At 44.4% G+C, this 25,839-nt stretch overlaps 1 protein-coding gene across 2 annotated transcripts in view; it reads left to right on the forward strand.

Annotated features, from left to right (window-relative positions):
* Positions 1–25,839, forward strand: part of CDK18 (cyclin dependent kinase 18) — an 89,145-nt gene that overhangs the window by 40,789 nt on the left and 22,517 nt on the right. For both annotated transcript variants that reach the window (XM_066623045.1, XM_066623046.1), the window contains exon 2: positions 17,114–17,269. In XM_066623045.1, the coding sequence (XP_066479142.1) occupies positions 17,146–17,269 (124 nt within the window). In that variant the 5' untranslated portion in view covers positions 17,114–17,145. The remainder of the gene's footprint in view (positions 1–17,113; positions 17,270–25,839) is intronic.

The raw sequence follows: 25,839 nt of genomic DNA on the forward strand, positions 1-25,839 counted from the left end.
TATGAATGCACTGGAATGCCAATAGCCTACCACTTCCTGGAATTTCTTTGAACTGTGAGGATGAATCAGGAAGTAATGAGTTGTGATCTTGGTCATTCAGCACTTGTGTATTAACATATTCATATATATGGTCTCTGCTTTGTAGTTTTGCAACATGTTTCAAAATCCAGACGGGGGCCATATTACCTCTACATTCATTGCATACACAGTAGATCCTGGCTGATCAAAAACTGTCTACACGCAGTCTTGAAGTTCTGGTTATGTGAACTCCTTCGAATTCCATGTTTTGGAAAGTATCGACTTTGAGGGTATTCCTTGAACCATCCTGCTTGTATAGTGACCATATATGACCCTGTTTTCAGGGTCACTGACCAGGTGAAAGACTATATTATTCTGTCTGCCTGTCAGCTAATTCATATGCTTTTGTTTCAAAGAGGCACTCCTTCCATGCATGTCAACTTCAGCTTGCTGCCTGTATGAGATCAAACAAGTTTGTGCTCTGCGCAGCCATGCAGAACGTGACCTGAGCACTAACTTGGCTGAGCTCCATACTCCTGCTGCCTGAATAAGAATGGTTAATGAGTGGTAGCAAAGCAAGAACCAGGGTGAAGGAAAGTCCTGCTCTTCATTGCAGAAAGAACAAACTCTGTGGGAAATGCATACAAAATCCTAGGGCAAAGGATCTGCCCTCCTTCATCTATCTCTCCAGTGCACAGGGAGATGGATGGGGGGAAAATACCCCCCTTCCTACTCACACACACCTTTTGCAAGATGAATGTGACACTCCCTGTTCAGATAATAATGAGGAATTTGGTACAGCTGTGTTTAGCTCTTAGTTCTCCCTCTGAGTCTCATCTGCCACATTGTTTGTGGGATTTCAAGCAAGTTAATTGCAATGCTAGCTGCTGCTAAAATGTCATCTTCCTAACACATCATTATACATAATAATGGTCATTCAAGCCTACCTCACACTTGTATCCAACCCAGCATCTGAAGACATTGGATGCATTGCGCTGTACTGAAACTTGGAGCGCTTAGGCATTAAGAACATAAGAAGAGCCCCGCTGGATCGGGCCAAAGGTCCAGCTTCCTGTATCTCACAGTGGCCCACCAGATGCTTCAAGGAGCACACAAGACAACAGACACAACCTGCGTCCCGGTGCCCTCCCCTGCATCTGGCAATCAGAGGCAGCCTGCCTCTAAAACCAAGAGCTTGCACATACCCACTATGATTTGTAACTCGTAATGAACTCTCCTCCAGAAAAGTTAATCTCCTCTTAAAGGCATCCAGGCAAGAAGCCATCACTACTTCCTGTGGCAAAGAGTTGCACAAACTAGTTACACGCTGGGTAAAGAAATATTTTCTTCCATCTGTCCTAACTCTCCCAACACTCGTGGATGTCCCCTGGTTCTGGTGTTATGTGAGAGGGAAATGAGCGTCTTTCTATCCACTGTGTCCATCCCTTGCATGATTTTGTATGTCTCAATCATGCCCCCCCTCATTGAGCAGCACTGCAACAAGTTGACTACAAAACTGAGCAATTTCTCAGTCTCGCATTTGTAAAACATGAATAAATATCTCTAAGGGCACAATCTTAACCTAGGGTTAGGCTGGCGCAAGTCCCTTGCGCTAGCCCAGGAGGGTCGCAAACGTTCCATAAAGCACGATTGCGCCTTCTCAGGAGTCAGCTGGGCTAGCGCAGGGCTGCGCGTCAGCCCGCAGAGGCAGTATCCAGCCTCCATGCTGACTTAGGAAGGGTGGGTTGCGTTGGACAAGCTTGGCTGACACAGGGGTCTGGAGTGGGCGGGCAGGAGGGAGGCGTTCCAGGACGCAGGGAGGGCAGTCCCAGGGGTGGGTGGGCAGGGAGCAGGAGGGCAGGGCTGGGACCCGGCTGTTATGCAGAATACCAACCCCATTCTCTGAGCAGCACTTAGTGGCTGTACTCTGCTCTCCTTGAACTTATGCCACCGCTGGAGGTGGCACAAGTTCAGTGAGACTCATTGGGGCTGTGGTGGTTTACCCGGGGGTAAGGAGAAGTGTTTCCCCTTGCCTCCAGCTGAGGTATGTCAGGCCCCAAACTTGCGCTGGATACAACACAGGCCTCCTGGCTTGCCTGTTCCAGCACAATACAGGATTATGCTGTAACTTGCAGAGCCCTTTCTAAGGTGAATCCTACACAGTTCTGAAGCTGTTTGCTATTAAGTGGGAATCCAGTTGCTTGACGAATGAAATAATAAATTAATAGGTTTGACTAATCAAGTGACATCAAATTCTCCAATGAATAGTGGCTAGAAGCATAAGGAAACTTCTCCTAGCAGTCACCTGCTGTAACTGCAATGGTTCCCCCAAAAGTGCTTAAGAAGAGTGTACTGGATCAGACCATGTGCTCCTGCCTCCTGTTTTCAGCAGTGACTGTCCAGATGCCTCTAAGCAGGGCTGAAGGCAAGAGCCCTCTCTTGTGTGACTTCCAGTATCTAGCATTAATGGGTGCTTCGAAACTTGGAGGTTGTTAGCCATTGTTGTTAATTAGCATTGATATCTCCCATGAATTTTTAAAAATTTTGTTAATATTAAGAATATTTATATGTTGCTTTTAGCAAGCACAAAAAAACCCCTCATAGAACTATTTGCCTAGCAAAATCAATAAACAAATTGCTCCCTGTCTTTTAGGGCCCAATCCTGTGGGCCTGCTGTGCCACCAGAGCTTGTGTTCCAACAGTGCAGTGTGTTTTATGTCGGTCATAAAAGGTGACCTGCCATTTCATGCAGTTTCTGAAAAAGTCCTAGCGCTAGTAAGTTAGGATGGGAAGGGAGAGGAACAGGGCAGAGACAGGCGCAAGGAGGGCTGCATGTTGAGCCCGAAAATGGGGTGGTTTCAGTGGTAGCAGCACCGCCATTGTGCTTCCCAGCCTTGTTCACCTTCCCGGGTCCACTCAGAGCTGAAGCAGGAAAAATTGCTGGTACAGATGCAAGTAGACCCATCGCAGCAGCAACATTAGGGAACAAATGTTCCCTGACCCAGAGGAGACCTCCAGAACTGCGCCCCGCAGATTGCAACACAAACATCAGTGGCGTGGCTGCATCAGCAAGGGGGAGTTTGATAGGATTCAGCTGTAAGAGGCTCACAAACTTAAAAGTCTAGGTAAGTGGTCACCACTGCATCTGGTGGCAGTGAGTACCAGAAGTTAATGATACATCCTGTGAAGGAGTACTTTCTGTTGTTAATGTTGCAATAAGCAGTTGAACGGCTTATAATAAGCAGTCATACACAAAATGCTCCAAGACCAGGCCAGGTGATTACTTAGTATAACTGAACCTAAAATGCACTTTATCTTTCATGGCTACAGTTTCATTTCTTTTGTTTTAAAAAGTGTTAAATATTACGGCTGATTCTGGGCTCCTGAGATTTAAAAAAAAATCAAAGAAAACAGTCCAGTTGTTCATATAGTTTTTACATCTATTCAGGTTATTAGAAGCTAGCACAATTCATTACAGTGCTGTTTTGTTTCATCAAACTGTTTTTTAAAAAAGCTTTATTAGCTAACACATCTGTTCGTAAGAGGTGGGACAACACTACACACTAGTGCAAAGGTGGTACTGATAGTTGTGGCCACCTGTTGCTGTGACCACCTGTCCCTTGCATGGCTGCTTAGAGGCTATTTCTCATAATGCTAGATAAGCAAGCCAGCAACTAATTGTTACCATAGCTAAACACCATTTGACATGCTTCACCCAGATTGCCAGACAAAAGCATTTATAATTCTTCTTCTTTAGTGGCTCATTCACACTTGCGTGCGACAGCCAAGTTCTGGAGCTGTCAATTGAGGAAATGATCTGTTTTAGAACATATCTTTTTGGAACAATGTTAAGAGAGGCCCTGCTGGTTTAATCTAGTCCCACAGCGGCTGACCAGATGTCTCCAAGAAACTCACAAGCAAGACTTGAAGGCAGTCAACTTGCCCAGCTGAAACTGGTGTTTAGTGGCATATTGCTTTTGAACCTGAAAGCTTCCTGTAGACATTGTGGTATATAGCCATTGATTGGCCCACAATGAATTTGTCTAATTCACTAGTAACGCCATCTTAGCTAGTTGTTGCCACTCCTCATGACCATGAGTTCCATAAATGTGTGTGTTGTGTGGGGGGAAAAGTATTTTCTTTGGTCTGCCCTGAATCTCTCAACAGAGTCTCAGTTCCCTGTTCTAAAGCTTGCAGTGTTTATCACCAGAACCTTATTTTATTCCCTTTTAATATTGTGCCCATATGTGGAACTAGAGAAACATTAAGGAGCATTGCACAACAGTTGAATGAGGTGGGGTTGTTGTTGGTGGTGGCATAAGAAAAACCAGTGGTGATTTTGATGTGCTAAATAAGGGCTCAATCCTTTCCAACTTTCTAGCACTGATACAGCTGTGCCAACGGAGCGTGTACTACATCCTGTGTTGGGGGGGCAGTCACTGAGGTCTCCTCAAAGTAAGAGAACATTTGTTTCCTTACCTTGGGGCATCATTGTGGTTGCATCAGCGCTGAAAAATTGGATAGGGTTGGGTCCTAAGTCCTTTCCTTTAATCTCAGCCCTTCTTCTTCCTGTACTCATTTTCTGCTTTTCCTTATCACCCCACCTCCACCCAGTGTGCTTGCCTGGCTGTTTTGCCAAAGCTAGAACACAGGGACAAAAGTGTAGTTGCTAGACAACTCCAATGGGAGGTTTGGGCACTCCTAGGAACAGAAGAGGCTACTTGGCATCCCTAGAGGGCATTGTCATTGTCATCTGATCCTGACTGACCAAAAGAGAAAAAGAAAAAGTAAATCTTGGAGTTCTGAGCAAATGCCTAGTGCTGGAGGGCACAAAAAGTAAAGGACTGGCCTACTAATGTCGGCCCCTGGCAACAGCAGCCGATTAGCCACAGAATGTGTGTGTCACTGACAGATAATCTGTTAAGCTTTTTGGATACAGGCATTCTAACCCAAGTGTTCTGTTGCCATGGAGAGATGATGCTTTAGTTTCCGGATGCTGCGTCTGACCACATCAGTCTGGAATGTGATCAGTGTGTGTTTGTGCTCACATTCCATCATGGGACAAGCTAGAGAACAAACTGCACCTTGGCCAAGCCCTCGGCTTGGCTTTGCACATCGCAGTAGAGTTAATGCGATGGGAACAGCCCTGAATGTCTGGAACTCTGGAAGCTCCTCCATATCTTGCCTGCAATGTGAGAATGCTCTTAGTAAGGTAGTTAGAAATCTGCTGATTGTGCCCATTTTGGGACTGAGGACAATCTCAGCTAACCAGTGACAGGGTTTCGGTAACCATATTTTTTCAACAGCCAGTTTGAACCATTGCTGTAATAGTGGTTTTTGCCCCTTTTTTGAGCAGTGGCTAGTATATGTTATGAGATGTGACAACTCCATCCCAGTTGGGAGAGGGAAGGACTTGTTACAGGTTCTGCTTTGGCTGCAGCTGGAAGACAGGCTGTTCTGGTTCAACAGAGGGCTGTCAAGCCATAGAGCAAAGGGGTTTATTGACTGGGATGTGGTTTTTCCCACCACAACTTCTCCTGTACCTCCATGAGACACTTTGCTGCTAGCCAGACTGCGTTGTGTATCTGTGGCTAATTAACCCATTTCTGCCTAGCCCACAGGTGTACACATTTCATCCCTGTTGCATATATGCAACATTGGGCAGAAATGGCTTAAGATAGGAAAAGCAACAGCCTGCAGGATAGGTTGATCTGACGGATTGGGATATGTGTCATGGGGGAGGAAAATCTGGAATTTTTTTAAAAAGGAGCTGTATGCTGGATTTGTGTAAACATGCATCATGTATAGATACATGTGCAAAATCCTGGATAAGTAAGTGAGTGAATGCTTATTTTAAGCCCATCTGCAGAGTATACTGTAGGGCAGTTCAAGAACTGTTGAGGATCTGATAAGCTCAAGTCAGTATTCCTGTGGAGGAAGGCAGTACGTGAGAACAGGAGAGAGAGAGAGAGAGCAGTAGTAGATCACATGAGAGTAGATTGCATGAGAGCGGCATTAGTAAGTAGTGTCAAACTAATAGTAACTTTTACTAGGGGCATGCTGGACTGAAAGAGGAAAACTCTTGTGGATTATGATGGAAAATGAATTTTGAATATGACTGGGATGTTCCAAGACTGGCATCTGGGTTGCAGGGAAGAGTACAGGTCAGAATTGGGATACATCAGGAGAGCTTTCCATAGGACTAAAGGGTCAGTTCTAGCATGCAAGGTAATCTTTTTATCGTACCTTATCAGCATCTTATCATTATCGGGAATGTTAGCCAATTATTAAATTTGTCTCTGGAAGACATTCAGACGTTCAGAGACATTGTACTCCATCACCAGCTTACTGGAGGAATTGTAATTGTAAGTAAGCTCAGCTGTAGGGCTCACTCACCCATCTTTTTTTGGACTGAAAGGCAGTCTGCTGACCACTATGTCAAGGTAATCCTATTTTTTATTTATTAATAGTAATTTGTGGGGGCAGAGAGAGTTATATATGCTGTGCTTTTAAAAAAAAGCACCAAGGAATCTTGAATTCTGCAACTGATTTATGTTATGAAAATACACATACAGGGTGGGCCCGTATCCAAGGATTCAATTATCTATGGATTGGGTCTGTGGGGCACCCCATGCACACACCCCCATGAACCCCCTCTGAAGGCGAGAGAAGCTCTGCTCCCTTCTCCTCCAGAGGATTCTCTAAGCTCAGGGTCCTCTGAGCTCCGGTTTTTCCATGGAACCAGAAGTCACGTGTTTTGAGCTCTAGAGCTCAGTCTGAGGCCAGCACAGGCCATGGACAGACATCTGTGGCCTCTGCCAGGCTCAGACAGAGCTCTAGAGTTCCAAACACATGACTTCTGGTTCCATGGAGAGACTGGAAGTGACTTTTTAATGCCTTATAAGGCATTGGGAGGCCTGGGGAAGTCTTCTGAAACCAGAAGTCACGTGTTTTGAGCTTTAGAGCTCAGTCTCAGCCCAGCAGAGGCTGTGGATGGACTTCCACACCCTCTACTGAGCTCAGAAGCCCCTCTGGAGGGGAGCGGAGCTGGTCTCCCCTCGCCTCTGGTGGGTCCAGACCACGGACACAGGCGTTCACCCACATCCAAGGTTTTGGCTAGAACAGAACCCTCACAGATAAGGGAGCACATCTGTATATTGTGTTATGCAATTTTATGTTTCTGATTGCCCTGAGAAATGAAGCTATGCAGGTCACCAAGAACCTGACCACTAGAAATCCTCATTGGTCCTTTTTCTGGCTTTTGCAACTTTATCAGAAGCTGCCAATAAACACTTTCAAACTTCTTCTTGAACTAGAAACTTGCTTTTTTTCAAAAGCAAACAAGTGAAGATGCTCTGTGCTGACTTATGTACAGTGGGTCCTCAGTATCCATGGGGGTTCCATTCCAGGACCCCCTGCAGACACAGAATGGAATCTGCAGTGGCACCATGCAGCACTGCAGCGGCTTACCTGTAGGCAGTACCCAGCCCTCAGAGGTCACACATGGCTTCCTAGCCTCCTCAGAAGGCTTCCCAGATGCGACTGAAAGTTGCCAGCGCAAACTGGAAGTGCCTTCTCGGGGCCTTCTGAGGCCCTCCAGCCATAGGTTTGGCATCCGCAGATAGTCAGATCTATGGATACCTAACCTGTGGATAAGAAGGGCCCACTGTTTGTTATTAGCTTGTGTATATTATTGCCCAATCCTATCCCCCACCGTTGGCACCAGTGAAGCCATGCTGGTGGAGCATATACTGCATCCAGTGTTGGTGGGGTGATTTGACAACCAGCAGGAGATAAGTAAAAATATTTACTTCATCAAAAGCTTCCCAGTCACCTATTCCTTGGACCTACACCAGCTATTTTGCTGGCCTGTGTCTAAGGAGAGAAAAGTGGCAGAACAACCTGAGAAAGAGGGGATAGAATCTGGCACATGCTGGTGCTGCAATGATCCACCCTCCTTCCCCCTCCCCATCACTGACATGACTCTGCTGCCAATTTCCCAGCACCATCTGAAGATCCTGAGGCTTCCGCTGTGCTCATTTGTAGCAGCGACCTGGAAGTGTGTAACAGTGGCCTGGTTTTCACACTGCTGTCAAGGGCCTTGTGCTGACAGAACACTAGTTCCAGCAATGCAAGGCCTCCCTTAGTAGGATTGGTGCCTTAGGCTGGCTACAAATTCCTTATTTAACACAGAGTATTCCCTAGTTATCTGGCATACTGCAAGAAGTATGAAACAGCCATTCCCAACGTGAAGTACAAGAAGGGAGAAATATGGGTTTATTAAATTGGAAATGGATGACAGCGTAAGGCAGAAACTGAAGCAAAATGATCACCACAGGAATAGAACTGGATGTAATTTCTCCAAGAGGGAAAGGAGAAAACAAGGAAAAATGCACTCAAAGCAAAGTAAAATGAAGTAAATCTGTTTTCAGCATCCTAAGGGGCTATCAGCAGCTCCCTATGGGTAGGTTCTGTCCTGTTGCATCTACATCGCTGAACAGCTACTTGGACCAGCTCAGTGCAGGAAGGTAATTGCATCAGAAATAAACAGTGCCACTCTCACGTAGCAGGTGTGTGCTTTTCCGCAATTGGATAAACACGACTAGTCCTCCGGCTAAAAAGGCTGAAGCAGGCATACTGGAAATGATCTGGAGCTGCTAAATTAACTGTATGCTCTCGGTTTTTGCACACTGATATTGGCAGCTCTCCTCTGTAGTTTTGCTACCACTCTAGAAGAAAAATCTTTTTGGCAGTGACAGAGCCTCTGATATAACCAAATGAAACGGAGAGGATCACCCTTTGCTTTCCTGATAAGGTTGTAGCCTTTCCACTTTATAGGAGTAGCACAGATTCTGCAGGACAGCAGTTCAACATTTGCCCTGTGAAAAAGTGACTGTTGACTAGGGTTGTGGAAGGTATATGCAATCAGTCTGTCTTTTCTTCCTGTTAAAAAAGGCCAAACATTTTGCTACTCTAATGTTTGCAGAGTGCATAGCTGCAGATGAGTCAGTACAGATGCTTTCAGCATTGTTCTGATTCAGGTAGCAATAGATGCTCTCCTTGCAATTCAGATGTTCAAAAAAACCCATAATTCTGAATACACTGAGATTAAGCTCTACGTCAGAAGAACTAGCATGTTGAGCAAACCTCGCAGAATTAAGACATCTGCTAGTGGCTGTTGAATGCAGTCCTGTGTTTTTCCATAAGCTCTGCAAGAATGAACAAAGACCCAAGTAGGTATTCTTTGGAAAATAAATAGTCCTTTAAGTCTCTCTCTCTCTGCATTCTGACATTGTCCTGTTCTGCATGCATTTCTTGGAGTGTGGGAGGCTGCTTCAGTGTAAGAATTGGCCTCATCATCCACTTGGTTGTGCTGGTTCACCTCTGCATGTGTGGGGTGTGTGTGTGAAAAGGGAGCCTGTCAATGGCTTGAAAAAATGTGGTAGCTGGGAAGTTGTTTAATGTGAGCAGCTGTGTGGGTATATGGGTATCTGCCTTGCATAACACAGCAGTTCTTCAAAAGACATTCCTATTCCTTCTCTAAGTCACAGTTGCCCCCAGGAACCTGGGCACTACTTCTTTCACACCAAGCGCCTCTTCATAATTTTTCAATGAGCCCTTGAACTTCCAGTGCAAACCAATGCATGTCTACTTGGAAGTATGTCTCACTGGGTTCAATGAGGTTTGCTCCCAGGATAGTATGCATAGGATTGCGGCATAAATCCCTTGTCGCCTGTTCTTCAGATACCCTGTCCCCCCACCCCCCACCCAAAAAAGCAGTTTAGTTATGGATGTCCAGGATCTTCTGCAGTGTAGGCTGACTAAGAGAAATCATTTAGCTTCTCAGCCATGTCCTGTTCCCTCTTTAGCAATCTTTTCACTGTTTTGTTGCCCAGTGGCCCAATTATCTCTCTTGCTGACTTCCTATTTCTCAAGTATTTAAAGTATTTAAAGAAGTATTTCATTGTCTTAAGAATTTGAAGAGCATGCTGCTAAAAATATCTGTTTTATTTATGTATGATATTTATTTTTGCTGGCTTGCCTTATTGCCAACTTCTATTTCTTCTGCCAGAGTTTGGGCTCCTTTTGGGTTGTTGTTTGGGCAAGACTTCCATTTTGGAAAGGAAGTCGTCTGGTCTTTCATAGTTTCCTTGGCTGCTTGTTAAATATGCTGGCATCCGCTTGGTTTTGTTTGTGTCTTTCCTAATCTGTGATGACAGCTTCAAGAGGCATAGCTGAGTTAGAGCCAAATTACCCTAAGCATGTAATATGTCCTGGTGCATTTGGTCTTCATAAATAATGATTTGTGGTGGGGGCATGAAAAGAGGTTTAGGTCTTTGCCCCTGTCACAGTTTCATTTCTGATTGCATCCTCATCCCTCCATTGCCTTTCAATTAAAACTTTTCCCTCTCTTTAAAAAAAATGACCTGGGAGGCATGATTGGAAGCATAGTTTGTGGCAGTCTGCTCCCTGTGTTTGTATTTCTTTTATATCCTTTGCTGTTATCTTTGAAGATGGGGGCGGGAGTGCTGGTCGTAAGCAAGTATAGACTTAACGCTAAGCTCTGTGAAGCATCATCATCTAGGTCAGTGTTTGTCAACCTTGGGGTTGTGACCCCAGTGCAGTCACGAAGCCTCAGTTGTGGGTCATGACAACTTACGGGAACAAAAAAGGTTGAAGACCACTGAACCAGAGCACCACCATGTAAAGGGGATGGCATCCCCTTCAGGTATCAGGAGATTGGATCCCATTCTGCTCAAGTTCTTAGCAATTGTGCTAAAATAGCTTTCATTAGTGCCAGGCTTCACGGTAACTTTTTCTGCTCTCTTTAATAAGAATGTTTGATTATACCGTGTTTCCCCGAAAATAAGACCTAGTGTGTTTTTTGAGAATTGCTGAAATATAAGACCTAGTTGTGATCAGGGCCAGGACGGGCGGGGGGGCAGGAGGGATCCTCAGGCGGGGCGGGTGGACATGACTGGGAACGCTGCACTCCCGCGCGCCACCTAGAAAGCGCCTGCTGGGCAGAGGACGCTGAGGAGGAGCTGAGGTGGGAAGCAGCAAGCGAGGCAACCCTGCCTACCGGGCTCTGAGGCTCTCCACACCTTCCAGGGATTAAGTCCCATTAACTATAAAGGGACTGACTTCTGAGTAGGCAGGCAGGCAGGCATCCTCCTGGGTGCTGAGGGGATATTTTTGTATTGTATATATTTTTGTACATGAATGACTGTGGATTGTTGTATATTTACATTAAAAAAAATAAGACCTACCCCAAAAATAAGACCTAGTGTGTTGTTTTGAGCCAAAAATAAGAAAATGTCTTATTTTGGGGGAAACACAGTAGTGAATTGTGCTGGGAGGGTGTAATGAGGGATGGGGGTGGACAAATAGGATCTCAGTGGGGGTGGGATTGTTGGTGGGTCCCCAGTCTCATACTTTATTTATTAGGGTTGTGGCATGAAAAAGGCTGAAGACCACTGATCTAGGTGCTACCTCTCGCTGCCTGCTTGGTTCTTCATAACCATCAGATGAGTGAACAGAAAAGGTATGGAGCTGCAGTAGGTCCCCCTCCCCCCACTTCTTCCTTCAGTGCTGCTTGGTTACTTGGAGATTACCTCCTTCCCTTTACTTACCAAGAGCATAGCATGTTGCCTCTGCCCCACACCACTTCTATTCGCAATGAACAGAAACAATTACTTTATGTTTCATGGAAACATGAGTTGTAAAACCATAACTAAAGGGACTGATATATTTCTATAATTTTTCTTAACATTACAAAAAAGAGTTTTAAGTCCTTAAGGGCTCAAACCTATCCAAATTTCCAGCACTGATGCAGCTGTGCCAACAGGGCATGTGCTGCATCCTGCTGTGGGGGGGGGGGGTAGTCCTAGAGGCATCCTTAAGGCAAGGGAACAAATGTTCCCTTCTTTTGGGGCTGCATTTCTGTGGCATCAGTACAGGAAAGTTGGATTGGATTGGCCCTATGTTAAGTGAGTTCAAACTATTCTAAGCTTATACATACCAGCTTTGTGTGTTCTGTTTCTTTGTGATGATGGCACTGAGCCAAATATGCCAATTGTCCAAGGAAATGCATACAGTTTAAAAAAAAAATGTATGTGTTTGCTTTACTTTGCACAGAGTAAAATGATGGCAGTAAGCCAGATTTTTGGTCCAGCCTAAGGCTGCAAACCCTATACACACTTCCCTGGGAGTAATCCCCGTTGATAGAGGTGGGAGAAAACGGTTTTATATTTTCACAGATTTCGGTGTTTTCCAAAGTTAGAAGTGCAGAAAGCGGTGTTATATGTTTTTATTTTATCACTGTTTTCTCCCACTTCTATCCATTGAACACAATGGGGCTTCTGCATAGGCAAGCACAGGATTGCACTATAACTGGGGGAAGTTCTGATACACAGTACAGTATAAACAGAACAAAAATCTGGCCTCTATACACAATTTTTACCTCAATTGTTTTAATCAGCTGGAGCAGGGACAGGTCAGTGCTGCTGTTTTTATTTATTTTTTGTATTCTATTTGATTTATTTTAAACTTTCTATTTAAAATGGTTGTTGGCTCATTTGAACTAATTGGAAAGGTGAGGTATATACCCTAAAATAAACACATTTTGTCCATAAGCAATACATGGGGGGGAAAGGGTTTTTTTCCTTAAATGTTGTGCAGTACATTCTTTGTACCAACTATCTGCATATTAGCTTGACACTTCCAGTAATAATTTCATAATATTCTGGATCTCTTCCAGTTAGGTTGATACATCGTGGCCTCATATTGGGCCCCCCAAAATGTCAAATTCTTAAACTGGCAGGATGCAAAAATTAGACTTGGGTTTCTACCTTGAGAAGCATTATGGCAAATTTTTAGCCCAAGGTTAATGAGGCCATAAGATGCCTAAGCTCACTAGGGAAAATGCAGGATGATGGAGTGGAAATCACTTTTTCAGCATCTTTTTCCTATTCCCTAGATGGCCTATTCAATACCCTGCTGAGCTTGCACAGGCCGGCAGAGCTGTTGATTAATATTACTTTTAAAGTGCCAAGTACTTTAGACCTTCAGGCTGATTCTGATGTAACATTTATCTACAGAGGAATATGGGTGAAAATGTCAATAGCACAAAAAGAAAAAAAAGTTTGTCTGAATGCAAAATCCTTCTGGATTTTATAGTAGAGTCCATGTATTCCTCTGCCCTTTAAAAAAAAAAAATCCCCAAGTATTCTTCTGTCTGGGAAAGGCAAATGTTTGGTCTTTTATTTGATATGAAGCATAATCCTATGCATGTTTACTCAGACTTATGTCTCACTGAATTCGGTGTGTCTTATTCCCAGATTAGTGTGTATAGATTGTAGCCTTAGGGCCCTATCCTGAACTGTGCGCGCCAGCTAACCACTGGCACATACTGTTGCAAATGTGCCATAAGGCACATTTACTAGCATTACTGCTGGCCCTGCACAAGCCTGCACTGCACCATTGCCAGTTGAAGGCCAGAGGATTGCCTTCAGGCGCTCCATGCGAAGCACTGGGTGGCAGAGAAGTAAATGGGGGTGTGGGGGAAGACGTTCCAGGATGGGGGTGGGTGGGAGGAGGGCGGGGAGAAGGCATAACGGCAGAAGGGAGGGGGTGGGACCCACAGAGCTCAGGGTGCCATGGCAGCCATTTTGGCGCCACAGCCGTCCTGCATGCCGGGCAGCCCAGGATTGAGCTGTTAATCTTGTAATATACCTATATAGTAAGATGGGTCTATCATGTCATTTGGATCTATGTTTGTGCTGTGTGCTTTTTGTTAAAAGTCAGCCATGGGCAGGGTGGGGATAGGAATGGGGCTGGGTGGAGCAGATTCTGGACCATAATGGGCATGCAGAGAGGCTTTAACTCTTTCCCTCCACTGTGGTCCTCATCTTGCCTCCATAACTGCCCTTTCCCTGAGGAGGAAGTTCCCATTGGTGCCGGGGTCAAATGGCATGATTAATGTTGTATCTAGTTTGGCCTTCATCCTTTGTCAGTCCACTTATAAATGGAAACTTATGACATCAATAGGTCACTTCATGACATACAAAATAGCTAACGACACTACAGTGTAGAAAATTGTGCAAATCCCAAATATAATCCAACTTGGGTACTGTAGTGAAAATTCCTGATTTTCTTTTCCTTTGGGGGGGTTCATTTTACACCTCTTTTGGATGGTTCTGTCACCTCAGTGGCTTTTGTGAGGTCTCAACATCCTGAAGTGACTGGTGCTTTATTCAAAGGTGTTTGCCTTATTGTGATAGGGGTATGTTTGCCCTATTGTGTTTATTGGTTGGACTTTCCCAACTACCATCTTCCTTCCCAACTACACAAAGGACAGGGCTCTGAGCCAGCTGATTGGAACATGGAGCCAACTCGATAACCAGGAATTAGAAATTCAAGTGGCTCAAGTAACCCCTAGTATCCAATCCCACCAGTAAATTAGCGTTAAGAGGTGGAATGCAGCCTCCTTGGCACACTTGCCTAGTTCTGATATTGGGAGCATGCGCGATGCTCCGTGGGGGCTTGTCTGCCCATCCTGCTTAAATAGTGATGTACATGCCAAGAACCTGGAACAGTGTAAATTCTGTTACAGGCAGGGCGTTGTACTATATGATCTTTTAGGTACCTTCCAACTCTATGATTCTATGAAGTAGGGTGGAGAAAGTAGTACAAGAAGTTGCATCAGGTTTTGTTTCATTGCTGTTCATTAATTTCCTTGCCAACCTTTGCTGCCACCCTTTCTGTCTCCCTTTGTTGAAAAAGGATCAGTGCCTTCCTTGCATCCTTCTCTCCATTTCTTAGACACTTTGTATCCTTTGAAGAAACTTCTTGTATTTTTACTGTTCTACCTGCATGGTCTCAGTTCATTCAGGAAGAAGTGGATTGCATTTGTCTCCCAGACCACTCACATGCTGCTACGCTTTAATTTTAAGGGGAAATCCCCAGATTTTGGCACTCCCTGAGAAGCAGGTTTTTCCAAGGCTACCTTCTTCTATCTGGGGTTTGGTTTTGGTGACAGAGGAAACTACCTTTCCTTTTCTCAGTTCATTTCCAGTTTACCTAATAAAAAGGGTGATGTGGGTTTACTAGGTGCTTCACCCGTCTTGTCCTCCATCTACCCTTACAGGTACAAATACGTCAATGTGCATATGGTGTACATTAAAACACATGGTGATATGTATATAGGATTTGCAAAAATTCTTTTGCGTGTTAAATAACCTTGAGAATGTGATTTGTACTTGTCGACCAGTGAGCCAGTGACTGAGTAGGAATCTGAACTCACTGCCTATCTCTACACTCACTCCAATGGGAAGGGGTGTGTTTATTGTTTATATTTTAGTTTCATTTACCGTTTGATTTCTTTTACTGTTGTTCTCATTCATTTTCATTTTACAGTACTTTATTTTCAATAGAGACCTCTCCCCCACTCTATCTTCCGATGCTTGTGACTTTTGATATTTTCCACCCAAACTGCAAGGAATTTTCAGGGATCATACAACTACCTTAAGGCATAATAACTCAACACTTTTGGAGACTGGGTAAAAGGAACCTGTTTTGCAGGCAATTTTTAAAGATGCTCTGTCCTTTTAGGATTTGCTTTCATTTTAGTGGCGAAATCTAGCAGCTTTTCTTCTGCTTTTAATGTATGTGTTTACCTATCCAATTGGTATGAAATATTCAGGTTTTCTATTACTCCCTGAAGGCATCATATCTAAACAATCTGAGGCAATCAAATACAGTGCACTGCAGGGATTCACTTTGCATTATAAGTATAACCTAATTATCCATGGATTTTTCAGCTGCCTTTTTATCTCAATGCAATGAGAGAGAGAGAGATCCTTTATAGGAAAAATGTCCCTTTACTCAGCCTCACTTACCCTTGTAATGCAGGAGAGCTGCAGCAAGCAGGCAATCAAACAGTCAAACTCTCTCCATGGGCTTAGAAACCTTAGTTTCAGTTCACTCCAAGGCAAGCAACCCCTCCAACACGTGCAAAAGAATGCGGAAGTGATTATTATCTCCTCTTTGCATTCTGTCGAGTGCTCCAAGGGGAAGGGAGGGGTTGCTTGCCTTGAAGTGAATTGAAACTAAGCTGCCTGCCTGCCTGCCTGCCGCCACTCTCCCGCATTACAATGGTAAACCAGGCTATTTTTAAACTGCTGAGTAAAGGGACATGGTTTTTTAAATTGATTTTATTTAACACAATTTTCAGCATCCATGGGAGCTCTGCCAATGGAACCCCTGCCAAGCCACAACCTATACTTGCCGTAGAAAAGACCCATCTTCTCATTAAACCAGTGGTTCCCAAACTGTGGATTGGGACTCTCTAATGGGCTGCAACCTGATTTTTGGTGGGTTACCAAAGGATGATAGAAAGATCAGATAACTAATTGCCTCAGGCTCTGGAGCTGTTACAAAAAATCAGACACTGTAGCTACTAATTACCCTGCAAAGAGTTTAGCTCCTGCAGCTGCTAACTGCCCTGCAAGGAGCTGAGCTCCTAAAGCTTGCAAGATTGTGTAAATATAGGGAGATAAATGTTGGAGACTTTTTTCTGGTTATTACTTGTGAATAAATTAATGAATGAAATATTATTTCTAGATGTCCTTTTAAAAAAAAAAAAGTCTAATAAACCTAGGTGGGTACCGGTGTTAAAAAGTTTGGGAACCACTGCATTAAACCCGGTTTTGAAGAGGTAGAAGAAAAGCAGGTTTGAAAAGCAGGTAGAAGAAAAGTTAGTGGATTGGCTAAAATTGCAACCTCAGTTCAGTTTTCAAGTTCATCTTCAGAATAAGCATATAGGTTTAGACAGAGTGATAATCGCATTTGGCCCTGAAAGTGTGTTCCAAGAATGGATCCATCTTGTCAGATGTGAAATAAGCCATATCCCAAAAGCAGATAGGTAAATTGTTCCTGAGTGGAATACTATCTTTTTGCTTAAAAATCCACAATTTCAATCAAGGCAAGATTTTCCTCTTTGCAGTCTAGTGCTGCTGTGGTGTGGTGCCACATACCTTGATCTCTGATGTAACCAAGTTCCTGAGTGGCTTATTTCCCCCTTCTTCCCCACCAGAATCCTGCAGTCCCTTGGCTGTACAGAATACAATGAACAAGATGAAAACATTCAAGAGGCGTTTTTCCCTTTCGGTTCCCCGGACGGAGACTATCGAGGAGTCATTGGCAGAGTTCACGGAACAGTTCAACCAGCTCAACAACAGGAAAAATGAAGGTAAAAAGCCTGATGGGTCTAGCATTGAAGGAGGAACAGCAGGGGCAGAGGCTGTGCAATTCATCAGGGTAGCATGACCATGATTGGGGGTGATGCCTGATTGGTGGTCATGATGGCTTATGAACACTTGGAACATCCTGCAGTGGAGAGCAGGAAGCTGTAATTAAGACAGGCAAATGTGACAAACAAAAGCATGAGTACTTTCTGACAGTTAGCATCCTGTGCATCTGGCCTGAAAAAGGCAGATTCTATCTTCAGTGATTTCCCATGTTCCCAGTACAAACCAGTCATGCAGAAGGCCGTATTTGTTGGTTGCATAATCTCTATGTGATGGTTTTCTTCTGTTTGGACTGGCCAAGGGCCAACATCATCCAAATCACCTGGAGATTTGCAGCTCATGTGTCCAGTGCACTGAAATGGCACACACAATCCATTTAAGTAAGAGTTGTATACACAACTTGTTGATAAAGTGCCAGGTGAGAGTTCTTTGAGAGCTGAGAAATTCAGTATCCGGGCTGTTTGCGATCATCCATGAAGTTAGGGTTGCAACACAAGGACAGAGACAGCCAGGCAAGGCCCCACCACTTGGAAGGAACTGACCCCTTCCCTGCAAGTTGGAAGGATCCCACCTACGTGGACCAGGGAGCCCTAGCAAACTGCCAGGTGCACTAGACCCTCTACTATCCCTACCAAGCCATGTTGTGTGGGGCTCCCTCCTGTATGTGTGTTTGTGTGGTGTTTGCACATACATATATTTTATTGTGCGCTATTACTATGCTTAAGTATCCTCCACAGATGTGTGCTCTCTTTAAAAAATGCTGAATTAATTTGGTTGGTTGCAATACTTGGGGCACAATCCTAACTCACTCTGGAACAGGCAGACCAATACCTGCATTGTATCTAGCATGAGGTAAGTTGAGACTGGGGCGCAACACAAAGTAAAGGGATTTTACTCCCTTTACCCTGAGAAACACCTCAGACAGCCCTATGGGGCTACTCAGATCTGCGCCTGAGATTTTGCTGGTGCAAATCCAAGCAGCCTGTGTAAGGCTGGTTGGGCTAGGGACAGGGGTTATGATCCAGCCTGCGCTGCCTCGGTCAATTCCTCTCCCCCACCTGGGATTGATTGGCCTCCTGGGCTGCCCTTCCCCCGCCCAGAAACGTCCTCTCCCCACCCCCATTCTGCCTTCCCATTGCCTTTTCTCACCCCCTGTGCCGGCCTGCTGGATTAAGTACATACCATGTTCAGGCGCTGCGCTGACCTCCCCTCCTTGCAATCATGCTTTATGGTACTCTCGCTACATCTGAGAGCCAGCACAGAGGACTTGTACAGGCTTGGGAGAGGGGTGATAGGATTGTGTTGCCCATTGTATCTTTTGTAAATCTGTATTGGAATTTTGAGTGTTCAAATTCTGTTTCTTTGAAATAGAGTGTGGAGTCTGCACAGATAGTCCCAGTTCAACTCTCAGGTAATGGCCAGATTTGTAGGGCCTGGGATAAAAACATTTTGAGGCAGTGCCTCCTCCTGTTGATATTTGGAGGAAGAGAAAACTTGCAGTGAAAGGTGTGTGATTGCCCCTTCTTCTTACCCCCTTCCCCAGAAAAAAGTCACTGCCTTTTTCCAGTTGGTACTGGATTCACTCTATCCATCCCCTGCATAATTTTGTACATCTCAATCATGCCCCCCCTCAGGCGCCTTTTTTCTAGACTGAAGAGTCCCAAACACTGTTCCTCATTTGGGAGGTGCCCCAGCCCAGTAATCATTTTGGTTGCTCCCTTCTGTGCCTTTTCTAATTTCATTATGTCCTTTATGAGATGTGGTGACCAGACCTGGAGACAATACTCCAGATGTAGCCTTACCATCAGTTTGTACAATGGCATAAAATTATTGGCTGTTTTATTCTCAATCCCTTTTTCAATGACTCTGAACATGGAATTGGCTTCTTTGCTGCCACTGCACACTGAGTTGACACTTTTGTCAAGCTGTCCACCAGCACCCCACAATCTCTCTCCTGATCTGTCACAGACAGCTCTGATACCTGAGTGGCACCAGGATGCAGGTCTCTTGTTGTCTTGTGTGCTTTCTGAAGCATCTGGTGGGCCACTGTGAGATACAACAAGCTAAACTAGATGAGCCTTTGGTCTGATCCAGCAGAGCTATTTTTATGTTCATATGGGACCTTATTAAGTCTTGCTTACTACAGGACATTGCTCCAAAGCTTATGCCTTGTGAAGTGCAATCCTATCTTGTGCTGGAACAGGCAGGCCAGGAGGTCTGCACTGTATCTAGTGCAAGATAGGTGCTCAAAGTGGCTCAGTCGGAGGCAGGGGAAACTCTTCTCCTTCACCAGGTAAGCCATCGCAACCACAATGGGTCTCTGCAGACTTGCGCCAGCTCCAGAAGTGGCATAAATCCAAGGAGAGAAGCAGCTTGCATCTGCTCCGTACTACTTGGGGAACGGGGTTGGGATCCAGCATAACAGCCGGGTCTCAGCCCCGCCTCCCGCGCCCCACACACCTGCCCCCTGAGACCGCCCTCCACTCACCCTCCCCCCACCCTGGATCACCTCCTTCCCACCTCCTCCCCAGACCCCTTCATCAGCCTAGCTCAGCAGATGCAACCTATCTGGGGCAAGCTAGCACAGAGGCTGGATACAGCCTCTGTACTTCAGCACACCTCTGAGCGCTGGTGCGGCTTGCTTCTGAGCAGGCACATTTGTGACCCTCCTGGGCCGTGCAAGGGACATGCGCTGGCCCAAGGGTGCTTTAGGATTGCGCCCTAAGCCACTCAATAATGTGAGCCTAGAAAATCAGCATTGTGTACAATAGCTTCTATTGCATATTTGTACAACTGTGTTTTCACTGTACATGTCACATCTCTATTCTCCATGTGAGCTTACTGCTGTCAGTGTTAAAGGACCAGGCATCCTATCCTTGATCCTGTCAGTCTTCAAAACTATCCTCTTCAAAACTAGTCTGAAACCAAAGAGCTTTTAAGAGGCTAGAAAGTCTCATCAGATCTAACCACACTTTGCTGTCTTTCTGCTGATTTCATTCAGGTACAGGGAACAATAGTGAACAGAAACCCAGAATGACAAATGGAAAAGCAAACAATTTTCTTACTGGGCACAAAGCATTGCAGGCATTGTCACCTTGGTGTTTAATGGCACAAAACTTGGTCTAATGGCACAAAACTAGAGAAAGTGTATGTCGCAGAGTCCTTGGCAATCTATGCAAGAAGCACCTTAACCACCTCTACCTAGATGGAACTCTTGCTGCCTCAGTCCTAAATGGAAAGCTGGAAATATCTGCCTGCCTGCCTGTGATTCATGTCGATTTTCAGAGTAATCCAGAAGCATTGCAGTGGAACCAGCACTGAGCCACTAAAACTGGGTTTGGTTTTTTGTTCTCTGCAAAGCCCCAGAGTGAACATGGGCAAGTCGTGAAGCTTGCTGTAGCAAGGCTTCTCTTTCACATCTTTAAGGCAGGAACGGTCATCTCTTTCTCCCTTTTCACAGAAGGGATATGAAGGTAATATTCTCAATTTTGTAGCATCAGACTAGGCAGCAAATGATATGGATAGAAACGATGGAGGCTCCTGGCTTTTCTCTGTTCTTGGGATGCAAGAACAAATAAGCCATATGAACGGAGATGTTTTTGGAGCTTGGTCTTTGGAACTGAGCTGGTATGTTGATGCTTAGCAAAGTAATTAAAAGTCAGTGTTTTTTCCTGAATCATAAAGCAAAAGGAGATTCTGGCCTCTTTCCCCAGGAGATCAAAAGCATGTTTTGGCAGAGGCAATGTTTTAAATATATTTATTAAGAGAGTGAGATTGTCAAAGGCAGCAGCAGTATCTGCATTTTCCCTTTTAATTTGCTTTGATAGTGTATGCAGCCTCATTACGTTCCAAGTGTCAAGGCCCACTGTAATCCACATGAAAAGTGGAGCAGAATCAAACAGGTCTTTGCGATATTCACACTGAATCCTCTGTCTTTTTGAGTAAATATTTAGCATGGTGGTTAGTGTGCGAGCACCCAATAGGATTCCTCCTGTGGAGCACTCTGCTTGCTTGGCATGGGCTCTTCTTTACTTACTAACGGGCAGCCCAATCCTAACCTGCACTGTAATGTCACCAGGCTTGGGAGGGAGTCGGGGTACAGTGGAGGAGGCCTCCGCGGATCCCGCACCCCCAGGCTTTGCCTGTCCCCAATCCACCCTCCCCCACTTAAAAACGCCCTTCCTGCCTCTGAAACGCCATCCTGGCACCCTTTGCCTGTCACTGTGCTTGTCGGTGTGAAACTCACCTCTGCCTGCATCCTGGAGCCTGGTTGTAGCACTGGCGGTCAGTGTAAAGTTCTTTACAGCACCTGCACTTGTGTTATTGCCGGATAGGATTATGCTGTGAGATATTTAGTTTTTCATCATAGAAAAGTGCTCTAACCCTTGGATAATTTTAGTTTCCCCTCTTTTTAAACCTTCTCTACTTTTGATATCCAAAGAAATGAGGCAGCCACAGCCTTATACAATATTGTAAATGCGGCCATGCTATCATTATATGATGACGTGATAATGCATGCAGTCTCTCTTCTTTCCGAATAATTAGTAGAACTGAATTTGCCTTCTTTCTGCCACAGCTACTAACATACTGAGTTGATGGTTCCAGTTAGTCATCTACTACAACCCCAAGGTCATTTTCTTGGATAATTAGCTGTCGGCATAGGTGTGAAGTTAGAATATCTTGTTACTGTGCTGTATCATTTGGCACTTCAGAGCACCTTAGACCCAGACTGTCACTCTGTTGCAGTCTACTCTATACAGTATTGTGCAAGGATAGGATCCATGATTTTTCAGTCTTTTGTTTAGATTTTGTGTTTCAATTCTGGATCCTTTTTTTCCTATCACAAAAAAAAACTTGTACTCCATTAAAGAGATACAGTTGGTTTGGTGCAGTCGTTCAAACAAAGGAGGTGCATTATTATAATTCTATTCCTATTTGTTGATGGTGTGCATTTTTTAAAAAAAGATAAATGTTGCCATTGTAGTTATTTACCCTTTTGTCTTTTTTTGGGAACTAATCTAAACAGAAGCTTAAAATCAGACTACTGTACTTCACAGATCCCAGAAGTCGGCCATTTAATGGTTCCATCACAAGCTTTGTCCTCTTATCATTTACAGAAAAGTGGAGGAAAATTCCCATCCTAAAATTAGTATGATCTCCTCCATTTACTACTCCTCCTCCTATAAGTACACTTGCTCTTGTGTGAGTGAACAATAGTAATTAATTGAATAACTCCAAGATTTTATTCTTGTGACTTGCAGATTTGTTCATGTTTGCAACCTGCCATTATGAGGGTATTCGTGTACATATGCGTCTTCTGTAGATGTCTCACAGTTACTGTGTGATCACACAAACTGGAAGTGAGCTCCAATAGCAGAACTAAGCTCATTGTAGCCACGGGTAGGATCATAGAGGCTGCAGGATGCACCTACATATGTCAGGATGTCCCGGGGTCCCCATGGCACTGCAATCGCTGCAGCACCATCAGGGCCACAAACCCCTGCTCCCACCCCGCTGCTACAACAACTTAGCATGTTCCCAAAATCAGAGTAGGGCTTTGGGAACCGCTGGTGTATAAGATGGCAGCCTTAGTAGCACTGAGTTCAGTGGCAATAATAGCTAGAAAATACTGATGCTTCTTAGATGTTCGTTTGCAATTTTTTCATCCCCAAGAAGAGTTTCCTGAGACAGGCTGTGTTTTGATCTTTGCAGTGTACAAGTTCATGAATGAGCTCATTATTCAACTGTCCAAGTTGATTGAAATCAACACAGTAAAATCCATGTTGGCCATGGAAGGCGGTTCTCAACTGGGAGGATTGTCAGCAGTAACCCAGGCAGGGGGCATGCCTAGGGCAGCTAAACATTGTATTTTAGTTTGCTCCGAAGTCCACCTGCTGGTATTTGGCCTTTTCATGCTCATATGTTGCATTTCCTGCAGTGAATAAAATGGACAGAGCAGAATCTGCCAGAAGGGAGCTTGGTACATTTAGACTTCTGGTTGAGCCTATTATCAAATCTGCTTTTCTGCTCCCAGCAATGCTTCCACCCATCCATCTACCCTTTCCCTTTCTGTGCGATCAGTAGGAGCAGAAAGAGGTATTCTCATGACATATTTTATTTCTTGTACACAAACAATGCATTGCATCACTCAGCTCCCTTTTCCTGGGTGATGGGCAGTATAATCTTTGCAAATTCACATCATTCAGAGGAATAGTATGCTGGAATAGTGTTGAAAATATGTCTACTTAAAAATCTACAGCTTAAGGGGAAATGGTACCAATGCAGTAGCTAGCAGTGACAAGCAGTAGCTAATTTGAGAGCCCAATCTTATGCATGTCCACTCAAAAGTAAATCCCATTATAGTCAATGGGGCTTACTCCCAGGCAGAGTGTGGGTAGGATTGCAGCCTGAGAACCCAGTTAGCTGCACTCACCACATCACTCCACCCAAGTCAAAGAGTTCACTGCTTCTTGACTGCTCAGTGCTTCCCTAGCCTGTACTCACATATGCTGCCCCTACCTTAGTTTCTCAGGAAATCCTCTCTACTTGTGACTGAATAACCACAATGGCCTTTAGTACAGCATGATGCCACCTAATAATTTATACTGACTTCTGTTAGACCCAACTGCATGTAATGTAGAGTTGCATGTAACTTTCCCTACTTATTTATTTTCCCTTAAGAAGAGAAGCAGCATAGGGTTGTCAATTTTGAGAAGGAAAAGAACTGGCAAAGGATTGAGCACCCCCTTCTACCCAGGCAGTGTTCTTCTACTACTGATCTCAAGCTTCAAATGACTCCAAGGGTCATTTTTTGTTCTTAATCCATTGTTGCCGTGTTGCGTATATGCAACTTTGGGCTGAAATTGCTTAAAAAAATGTTAGGGGACAGTTACACAGAACACAGTGTGGGTGTAGCAAATAGTTTGACCCTTGATGAGTGGCTTCCACTCTGCTTATCATAGAGGTTCAAGCAGAAGATATAGTGTATATACTATACAGATATATTGTGGCAGCACTGGCCATAATAACTGAAGATTTCAAGTATTAGAGAATCAAGATGACCATTGAACACAGAGCAAATAATGGGGCATGGCATATCCTTGGTACGTTCTGCTGATAGCACAGAGTGATCTCAGCAGGAACATTCCAATAAAGTCCAGTTGTTAACTTTTCTTAAAAAATCAGGTTGTCATCCTTGTGCTTACAGAGTGGATTTGAAACCATGATCTGCGATGTAAACAGAGTTATTACTTGAGCTATGACTTGCCGCAACAGCCATGTATCAGGGAGTGGAAGGAGGTGCATTACCCTGGTGTACACAGATTCCAGGTGCTGCATTCTTTAATAATTGCTGATCCCAGATATTCCAAAATCATGAATTGGGTTATCCGGATTTGGGAGGATCATCTTGGTTTGTATTCTGGATATACATTGCCTTGTCTCTTATTTTCTGTATTTCTTCCTGAAAAAGAAGTTGTTGTTGTTGTTGTTGTTACCCTGCACATGCCCAATCTCGTCTGATCTCGGAAGCTAAGCAGAGTCAGGCGTGGTCAGTACTTGGATGGGAGACCGCCTGGGAATACTGGGTGCTGTAGGCTTATACCATAGTCTTTCGAGACTGAAGGTTGCCAACCATTGTTGTTATTAGAACCCATCTCCTTTTTTGCTGGGTAGATCTCTTCCTCAGCTTCTCTTTTAGGAACATAGCAGGATCTTTCTTCCTTACTGGAATTCCACATGCACAAACCTGCCCCCCCCCTCACGTTTTGAGAATGAAGGTGGTAAGGAATTACACAGAAGTACTGTAACTTCTGAGTTCTGATGTGAGTCATATGTGTTTTTTGACATCATGTTGACCTAGTGAAGCTACCCCAAGTTCTTTTGGTGTAGTGATGTGTCTTGTGAGTACTTCATCACAGCCCATTCCTGCCCCCAGATACAAGAGAATCTGCATTCCTGCTGTAAACAATGGGCATGATATGCTGGGATGTACATGATATGTACATCGTGAAATGAATGAATAGAACTTTCTAATGAGTATTCATTTCAGTTGGACTCTTGCAGTAGTTCTTGATGGATTCTGCCAAATGTGCCTTCAACTAGAACACTGATTAGTGGCACTGCTTATTATCTCTTCAAAGCCACAAGGGGAGGAAGAAGACCCTAAACTTACAGTAAATGGAGGGGACTGAATTTCTGGGTCATTCAGCAGGTCAACAAGGCAACTGCTTACATCTTTCTGTCACACTTTCTCCTAAATGTGATTGAAATTGTGTTTAGGATTATCACCTGCACAATTCTGTGCACATTTTTGTTTTCTCTCCGTTTTTTTCAGCAAGAGCAGCACTGAGTATCTGTGTGAAGGGCTTATGTAATACACGCACACTGCCAAATTCAACCTCCTTTGATTGTGTCCCTTTCTTGTGCTCCATCTTTTGTCTTTTGTGAAAGAGTCCAATTTCTGCCATATGGAAGGGCAAGAGGAATGGGCAGGAAGCAGAATGGAGTTCTC

This window comes from Tiliqua scincoides, chromosome 4, assembly GCF_035046505.1.
Source record: "Tiliqua scincoides isolate rTilSci1 chromosome 4, rTilSci1.hap2, whole genome shotgun sequence".
Taxonomy (NCBI): Eukaryota; Metazoa; Chordata; class Lepidosauria; order Squamata; family Scincidae; genus Tiliqua; species Tiliqua scincoides.